The 9,395-nt window shown below is 48.3% G+C and overlaps 1 protein-coding gene across 1 annotated transcript; it reads right to left on the bottom strand.

Annotated features, from left to right (window-relative positions):
• Positions 1-2,419: 2,419 nt before the first annotated feature.
• On the bottom strand, positions 2,420-8,084 carry Fcrlb (Fc receptor like B). Its single transcript, XM_027418064.2, has 4 exons — positions 7,670-8,084; positions 4,169-4,435; positions 3,402-3,680; positions 2,420-3,239 (listed from the first exon to the last, which is right to left on the bottom strand). Exons 1-4 carry the CDS (start codon positions 8,082-8,084, stop codon positions 2,809-2,811), a joined length of 1,392 nt encoding a protein of 463 aa, XP_027273865.1. The 3' UTR covers positions 2,420-2,808.
• Between the last annotated feature and the right edge of the window lie 1,311 nt (positions 8,085-9,395).

Below are 9,395 nucleotides of genomic sequence, written 5' to 3'. Positions count from 1 at the left end.
AAAAGTTTAGAAACACTCTATCAGTCTACCTATAGTGACTAATGGAAGTTATCTCTCTAGAAAGTGACTTCTAGAATACCATCCCTTTTTGGGTTCCTGTGTACTGAGCACCTCTAATAATTAAAGAATCCATTTACTTGTCTGTTCCTGTAAGATTGCTGTTATTGCCCTCATTTTCAGAATGAAGAAGCTCAGAAGTTCAGGCCTGCACAGCCCTCCCACATAAGACGAGGAAGGTCTACTCAAAGGCAGAGAACATGAAAGATGACAATATGCCAGGAAAATGACAAGGGGCCAGTGTGACAGAGAGTAGGTAGAATGCTGAGAACTTGTACTTCAACCCAGAAGATCTTGTCCAAGCTCTTACACACACAAAAAATGTAAATTTCAAATATGGTGAGGGATAATGGATTTCCATAAAGATGAGAGACTGAGGAAAGGCAGAAGCACAAAGTAAGGCTGAGATGATAATGACAGAACCCTTTTTGTCATTAGATAGGACACTTTTGGGGTCCATGCCTGCTACTATCTGGTATGGAAAGTGGCAGGTTTGAGTTTGAGGTCTAATGATGCCGTCTGGGCAGCCAGGGATATCTGGCTTCTGTTTCCCAGAATTTGTGCTAGAACTGAAACAGAGACAGGATGCAGCTGCCGCTGTCATTCCCTTGGTACAGGCACAGAGAGATCCTAACAGACACCAAAGGGGGTGATCTCAGGCCTTCCCTCCCATGTAAGACTTTGGGGAAAGGACTCAAAGGCTATGTCATGAATAGGACATATAGTTTTCCTGTTCCACACAGGGTTAAGTTGGGCTGTGAGTGATTTTAATTTTTGTGCAAAAGTTTTGTATCCTCCTTACCATCTCCCTTCATCATTAGCTCTAAATGGAGGCACGTGGCAAGATAGAAAACTGTGGTGGTATATTGTTTATGATCTAACAAAGCTTGCCTGGAGATCAGAATGCAAAGCTAGCCACAGCCATAGAAGCTGGGCAGTGGTGGCACACACCTTTAATCCCAGGACTCAGGAGACAGAGGCAGATGGATCTCTGTGAGTTCAAGGCCACTTGGTGCTACATGAGAGTAAATCAGTCTAAAAGAGAAACAGAGCTCATGCCTTTAATCCAAGCACTAGAGAGGTATATAAGATAGGAGAAGGATATTCAGACTTCAGACTTGGTTGTTAGTCTATAGCCACATTGAGGACAGGATCTCCCTAGCCTTGGTAGAGGTAAGAGCTCTCTGATGGCCAGCTGCTTTACTTTTCTGATCTTCAGCTTGAACCCCAATATCTGTCTCTGGGTTTTTATTATTCGTGTTACAGAAAAATGAATGTTGAGGTTGTCAACAAAGATTACTGAAGGAGAAGTTGGTATACTGTCTCTGATCAACTCATTTAATTTTTGTTGTGGTGGTGGTTTCTTTCTTTTTCTTTTTTCTTTTTTGTTGATTTGATTTGTTTCGTTTTTGAGAGAGAGTTTCATTATGTAGCCCTGGCCTGGAACTCATATGCAGACTAGGCTGGCCTTGAACCCATAGAGATCTGCCTGTTTCTGACTCTCTGAGATTTAAGGCAAGCACCTCCACACCCAGAATACTAAAAATTATCATCATCTTCGTCATCATTATTATTGAATGGCCTGAGGTATTTTGATTACTAAACTTCTTGGCACTGATGGTAGCTGCTTCTTATCTAGGTCAGGATGGCCGACACCTTGGGGGAACAAGGTCAGAAGAGAGAGAGAGCCTGGGCACTGGGAAAAAAAAGACTGAGAGTGGGGAGAGGGGTCTTCATTAGAAAGTTGGACATTGTAGCTCAAGTATCTAACACAGGGGTATGAACATTCCTCCTCAGAATTTGGCACTTACCCTCTGACTGCCACAAGGGAACCACCGTGAGTACTCTTGGGTAAGCATACACACACACACACACACACACACACACACACACACACACATTAAATAGTAATCAATAAAAAATGTAAAAGCATGTCGGTTGTGGTTAATTGTTCAGAGGGAAATGGGAACTCTCAAGTTACTGATTATCTTTGGAGCAGAATGAAGAACAGGAGGGTAGAGTTGATATTGGCTCTCAGCCTTCACTGGGAAGCTCAAACGAGAAGGGTATGATCCTGAAATAAAGTCAGGTAGGTAGTGGAATACAATTAGTATGGCCTGCCACTCAGCTGCTCCACAGTGCCTCTGTCTGGTTACATGGGGACAAGGGGTGCCTCTGGGTGAGTCTGGCACAAAATCTCTGACCCTTATAGCCAGAAATGAGAAGCCTTCACTTACATCGTTCCCTAAGTTGAAATCATACGCGGTATTTTGAAGATACATAAACTCATTCATTAGTTAAGAGGATTTTGAAAGTCGTTTTAATATTAGGGAGTTATTTCTTTATGAATAATTACAACTTGACCCTAAAAGTGTTCCAAAGAGCTCATTTAACCTCAATGAATTCCATTACAAACAAAACACTCACCTATGCTAGAATATGTACTTAATTTCTATAAGGTCTAAATTCACTTCCGAGAGCGTAAACTGCCGAATAATAAACAACAGCTGTCTACTTCTTTCCTGGATTATGGAGCAAAGAACAAAACAGAGAGGGTGTTTGTCTTTACAAACTACTCTGCAAGGTCGAAATCTCCTACAATCTAGTAAGGTGGAAATCCACAGCACCACACTTCAGGGGCGTTTCTTTAAAAACCACAGGAGCACGAGGGTACACTAACAGACGTGTCTCTGGTTTGCAAACGAGCTGACGAAGGGAAGATCCAGGAGGAACCATCCTGGAGAGAAGACACTAGCTGTCCACTCCACCCTCCACGACAGCGGTCTCCGGGGTTCCTGGACTCACAGAAACCTGAGAAGTGGGTGTCTCAGGGGTCTCTGTAAACTCTCGAAGGGCCTGTGGGTCCTTTAATCCCAGGACCACGTGGTTCAGAAGCCCTTTGAGCAGCTGCATCTCGCGAAGCAGAAGGTCCACCTTGCGCTGCAGAACTTCGCCGGATTGTTCCACGGACGTGGGCAGAGGCGCACAGACGTGTGGCCCGACAGTGGGGACGTGGCCCGCGGGGAACTGCAGGCCCGCAAAGGTGCTGTTCGGGACGGAAGTGACTGACGGCACGGATCTGGACACCGGGGTCTTCCGGAAGGAAAGTGGCTTGTCCCCTGGCGCCACGGCTGCAGCCTGTAGGGCCGGCGCAGTGGTGGACGCCAGATCCAGGGCAGAGCCTGCAACGCAACACGCCTGGTCACCGGTGACTGAAATCGTTGTCCCCGGGACGGGAGGTGGCGGGGCTGTGCGTGGAGAACTGAGATGGAAAGGTGGGAATACTGCGAGAGGACCACGGGGTCCAGGAGGCAGAGCATCCGCAGTGCTGAGCTGTCACTCACCCCGCCCGGGGAGCTGCAGCCAGGGGCTACGTTTCCGGACACTTCGACTAGTTGTGGCGGCCTCGCACCAGTACGATTCGAGCTCCTCGACCTCGGGCTCGGGGACGGTGTACTCGGGGCCCCAGTCGAAGCGGCGGACTGGCCGGCTGTACTTGTAGAAGGCGAACTGCAGCGGCGTGTCCCGCTTCTGCGGGTGCAAGCGCGTCTCGCAGCGCAGCACCACGCGACCGCGCGCCTCCTGCGGGCTCAGCGTCCTGAGCACCGGTGTCTGAAACAGCTCTGCGGGGAGGGCGGCCAGGAGGCCCGGATGCTCATTAAATCAGCTCGAGGAGTGGTACCCAGCCAGGGCCAACCTGTCCACCGTCCTGGGTCCCACTCTTTGCCTTTTCAAGAGGGCTCCAGAGAACAAGAGGGATGGATGGGAGAAAGAGAAGGTTTGGGACGCTGAGACTGAGGCCACAGGGAGGACTGGGGAGACGGGCGGGCGTGGTGGGGGTCGGGGGTGGGAACAGTTTGAAGGGAGGCGGATGCTACAACTTACATCCTAGCTGGCAGTTAGCATTCCTAGACTTAAAGGTGCGGTCCCTCTTCGTAGTGATATAGCACGCCCTCAGACAGGGCAAGAACTCATCACTCCTAAGTGGAATCCCTAGCTAGAAAAAGAAGCCTGGAAGGGACATCTGACTACAAAACAGGCTGCAGATTGCAACCTTCTTTTTCCCCTTCTAATTCCAGCCCCAGAACTTCCCAGTGATCATCTTTCCCACCTTGCACGGTGACAGCCACCTTGGAGGAGAACATGGGCGCACTCTCCACTGGGATGCGCATGGTGCCAGAGCACTGGTAGTGGCCGCTGTCACTAGATCGTGCCTGTAACACCGTGTAGTTGGTGCTCGAATGGAAGTATCTCACGGCCTGACCATCGTGGTAGTAATGAAGCTTGTAGACGACTTTGTCGTACCAGCCACGACAGCGCATCACCAGGGGCTCTCCCTCGAACACAGGAGCATAAGGCACTTGCAGAATTAGCCAGTCTGCAACAGACCCCACAGACAATATTTATTCATCAGAAAAACCAGCCCTGCATGGGGTGATGGAGTTCGTCTTTAATCCCAGCACCCCCCGGAGGCAGAGGCAGGAGGATCTCTGTGAGTTCTAGGCCAGCCTGATCTTACACAGTTCCAGGACAGCCAAGGCTGTTACACAGAGAAACCCTGTCTTAAACCTAAACAAGAAAACCCAGCTCTGCAGGTCTCTCCTTCTCAGCTTCCCTTAACCACCTCTCACCTTCCCCACCCCCACTCCTGGTGCCATTGCCGTCTGTACTTTTTGGGCCACCAAACCCCTTTCCTATTTCCTGGCCTGGTGACTAACACCTGGGATCCTCGTGGTGCAGAAAACTGAAAAGGAGGAAGGAAAATGGTACCAGGGAAGCAAAGATGCCTCAGATGTGCTCCAGCCTCAAAGAGCCTCTTTCGGAATCGAGCTTAGACCCCACAGCACAGCTTCATGGCCTTCCTGACCTAGACCTGATAGCCTTTCCTGTGCCCCTGGGTTTCTTCTTCACCCACCTCACCATTTCATTCAACAGAAGCTAGAGCCAGCCACACTGAACTGCTCAGAAAACTGACTCTGTACAGGGTCCAGGGTCTTCATAAAGCTATTTTCTCAACTCAAAAGATCCCGCTTCTCGGCTTAAATTGAGTCCTACAGGCCCTGCAAGCCTGCGTTTAGGCCTTATCACCTGAAGGAAACATCTTTGAGAACAGCCGTAAGTATCTCCTACAGCACCCTGTATTTACCCAGTTGCTACCGCCACCACCGCCGCCACCCCCACCCCCACAGCACTTACTATCCTTAGCACATCCTAGAGGCCATTTTAGGTATTAGACATTTTTAAATTATTTATTTATTCATTCATTGGTTTAGAATTAGGTGTCTATGCCTGGGTCTGTGTGGGTATGTCCTGTTGAGTGCAGGTGCCAGAGGAGGCCAGAAGAGGGTGTCATATCCCCTGGATCTGGAGTTACATCCCCTGGTTATGGCCTGATGTGGGTGCTGGGAACGCAACTCCAGTTCTCTGCAAGAGCAGTACGCATGCTTAACCACTGAGCCATCTCTCCGGCACCGGTTTTAGGTATTACACACTGAAAAAGAATCCTGCAGGCCAGGTATGTTGGTGCATATCTGTCATCCCAGTACTTGGAAAGCAGAAGCAGGAGGGTTGAAAGCCAAGGCATGCCTGGGCTTCATACGGAAACCCTGTGCCCAGAAAACAAGGCATAGTCACAGTTTCTGTGCCACTCTCAGTCTGTCTGCTATGGCCGCCATCTTGTGGGCATCCCTGCTTCCACATGGCCTTAAACAGGAAACCTCTAGACATGTTAATTTGAACATCAACCAGGGTTCTTTAGATGCTTAATAAAGATGACTGTAAAGTTAAGGTCATCAATCTTCCATATAAAGCAGCCAATCATGTATGTTTTTTTTGGGGGGGGGGTTCGAGGCAGGGTTTCTCTGTGTAGCTTTGGAGCCTATCCTGGCACTCGCTCTGGAGACCAGGCTGGCCTCGAACTCACAGAGATCCGCCTGCCTCTGCCTCCCGAGTGCTGGGATTAAAGGTGTGCACCACCAATGCCCTGACCAATCGTGTATCTTAATGAGTACGTTTTTTATGACTTTTCCTATCCTGGTTTTTTGTTTTGTGGTTTCACTTATTTGTTTGTTTTAACATGGGATACTATTCACTATGCACCCTGGCTGGATAATTTGCAGTTATCCTTCTGCGTCTGCTTCCCGAGTGCTAGGATGACAGGTATCACCGCCACACCCAGTTTTCTCATTCCTGTTTTGAAACTCTTCAGATCTTCTCAGAGTTAGTTCTCAGTTGACTCCTGGATGCTCATGTGTACATACCAACAACAAAAGTTTCTAAGTTCTTTGTTCAGTTACCCTGCCTGCCTTCCTCCTTCTCTTCCCCTTCCCCATCTCTTTCTCTCTCTTATTTCATTCTTTATAAAAAAAAAAAGACTTTTGAGACAGAGTATTACTATACTGCCTAGGTGGGTCTCAAACTTTGGTAATGGCCTCAGCCTCCTGAATTTGAGATTACGGTGTGTAATCTCATGCCTGGCAACCTTTTTCTTCTTTAAAGACTTATCTATTTATTATATATACAGTGTTCTGCCTGCATGTATACCTGTAGGCCAGAGGGGGACACTGGATGGAAATGAACTCAGGACCTTTGGAAGAGCAACCAGTGTGCTTAAGCACTGAGCCATCTCTCCAGCCCCCCCCCACACACATTTTTTTAACATAACAAATAAGCAGAGAAACCCTGTCTCAAAAGCAAACGAACAAAAAGATCACAAATAAATAACTTTCACTGTGGTTTTGTTTTTCAAACAAAAAAAGATTGTTTCTTCCTCTTTACCTCCATTGCCCCATCTCTTCCTTGTACCCTACCATTTCCAATAGCTTTTTCTTACTATGGATACTTACATGTTGCACTGGCCTTGTGGCACCCTTACCTCTCCATTTCTCAGCATCTCTTGGTCTCCTATCTAATATTATGAAATATACCCCATTCTCACATCCCCTTATTTACATACACGAAAATATTAAAAGTTAGAATCTTGGCTAATTATGGTGGCACACACCTTTAATCTCAGCATTTAAGAGGCAGGGGCAGGTAAGTCTCTGTGAGTTCAAGGCCATCATACAAAAGTTAGTAAGTGAGACCCTGTCTCAAGAAAACAAAACAAGCAAGCAAGCAGAAAGGACCCTGGTTGGGTGTGGTGGTGCATGCCAGTACTCAAGAGGCAGACACAAAGGAATCCTTGTAAATGCAAAGCCAACCTGGTCTACATAGTGAGTTCCAGGCCAGCCAGGAATCCTGGAGAGAGAGAAAGAGAGAGAGAGAGAGAGAGAGAGAGAGAGAGAGAGAGAGAGAGAGGTGAGGTAAAAAGAAGAAAAGAAAGTTAGGATTCCAGTAGTATGGGGATAGTGCAATTTTTGATGTCCTGAAACTGGGTCACCTCACTTAATGTATTAATAATATTTATTTGCCTCATGCTCCATCAGGAAGACAAGGGGCCCTTTGGGGCCAGGAAATCTTTACTACAGGCCTCTGCCTACTCCAAAGACTCAAGGTGGGACCATGTGGCCTTTTTCTCTTGTCCCTTGAGAATAGCCTGGTGTCTGCCTTGCCAGGAGGGTCAATGAAGCAACACTGTGCATTCTCCTGCCTCCATGTTTCAGTCACTCACCGTTAGACACAGATAGGTGGATGGGATCACTGACCGGTGCTCCCCGTGTTTGACATCGATACACCCCTGGTGTCTGCACCTCAATGCTCTTCTTGTGGGAAGGCAGGAGGACATGGCCCAGATACCAGAGAGTGCTAATGGGCCTGAGTTCGAGCAGCAGAGGGTGGTATCCATCGCATTGCAGTGTTACTCGCTCCCCCTTGAAGATTGTAGTCCAAGGTGGGTGTAGAGACAATATGGGCTTCTCCAGAGTAGCTGGGGGTGGGGCGGGGCATGGGGTAATGTGAGCAAGAAAAGTAAGGTAGGATGCCTGCCCAAAAATGAAGCCTGAGGTTGTGAATTCTTGGAAAACACCAGTTTCTGGGACCCAGTCCACATATGAACCCACCCTGGCCATAAGGGAGACCACAGTCATGGGGCTCCAAACAAGGAATCTATTAATCAGAACTCATTTCTGAGCATCTATGCACAAGAAGACTTAGTCACCAAGATTGAGCAAGAGTAGGGGGAAAGAACCATCTCGGAACAGCCAGGAACTGGGCGTCTACCCTAGTGGAACTTATCAAAACTTGGATGAGAGATGTAGAAGACTCACCAGCTTGCCCACTGCTTGGAACTGCAAAAGCAAGAAAGAAGGGAGAAGGTGAGGAGGGTTCTCTGTGACAGGAAAGACTGAAGAGTCTGAAAGCCTCACATCGAGTCACCTGGCTTTGAGAAAGTTACCTCAATCTCATCCTTCCAAAGCAGATTTTGAACCACCTGAAACCTGAGGGAGGTCTGCATAGCCAGATCTCTTATCCCACCTACCCTGCCCTGTCTTACTCTCCCCACAAACCTGCTGACGCTACCTCATTGCTAACTCACCCAGAAGCAGGAGGGCGGCAAGTGTCCACATGACGAGTCTGCCTGTAGCAGCTGTAGAAGGTTGAGGAAACGCTAGCATTGAAGACAGACAGAGAAAAAAGGGGCAGCTAGTAGCTGATACTGAGAACTAGGAGACACTGTTGCTTCTTCTGTCCATTCCTACTTCCTGAAGATGGTGGAGCAGAGAAAGCAGGACATCACCTGAGTGTACCACTCACTTATCCCAAGCATCAGGCACTGTCCCTGCTACTGCCTTTGTAGCCATGTCCCAGCTCAGTCTAGCCTTGACTTCTATAGAGAAGACCTATAGAGCTGTGCCTTCTACAGCACACGAGAGCCACACAGACCCCAGGCTCCAACAGGTGCTATCTCACTCCCTCTCCATTCTTTCCCCACCAGCCAGTCCTGTTGATGTTCACAAAGCCCATCTTGTTTCTGCTTAATCCCTGAAAGGTCAACGTTGAGTTCCTTGAGCTCACATCTTCCCACAAAACTAGTAACCAGAAAGGAATGATTCAACCATCTGGCATGCCCCTGCTGATCTGTTGTGCCCCAGTCAAAACTAGAAGTGTAATGTATTTTCTCCTCTTCCTTTCCTGGAACCTGAAACCCTCAGAAATTAGGAAAGTCTCCTTCCCTGCCCGCTTACAGCGAGCTCGCTCACCTTATAGTACCTCCGCTCACTTGTTCTTCCTTCTTTCCTTCCACCAGGCCCTAATACCCCTCCCCAGGCATGTCCTAGTCCTCTGGGCTTGTGGCCTGGAAGAATAGTCACTACCTCAGCCTCTTCAAGGCTTCTCAGATCAGATCTCTCTGCTCCGGTTCTCCTGAACTCTGAGCCATGTGACCACACCTGAGCAAT

This window comes from Cricetulus griseus, chromosome 5 (assembly GCF_003668045.3).
Source record: "Cricetulus griseus strain 17A/GY chromosome 5, alternate assembly CriGri-PICRH-1.0, whole genome shotgun sequence".
Lineage (NCBI taxonomy): Eukaryota > Metazoa > Chordata > Mammalia > Rodentia > Cricetidae > Cricetulus > Cricetulus griseus.
This window is presented reverse-complemented; position numbering and strand designations above follow the sequence as displayed.

Excerpts from the sequence above, each read along its gene's own strand:
- Fcrlb (XM_027418064.2), bottom strand. The coding sequence starts at position 8,084 with ATGACTGTGGTCTCCCTTATGGCCAGGGTGGGTTCATATGTGGACTGG. Across the intron at positions 3,681-4,168 it reads GGTGGCTGTCACCGTGCAAG|AGCTGTTTCAGACACCGGTG; the intron begins GTGGGAAAGATG and ends CCCTCCCCGCAG. Across the intron at positions 3,240-3,401 it reads GCTGCAGCTCCCCGGGCGGG|GCTCTGCCCTGGATCTGGCG; the intron begins GTGAGTGACAGC and ends GTTGCGTTGCAG.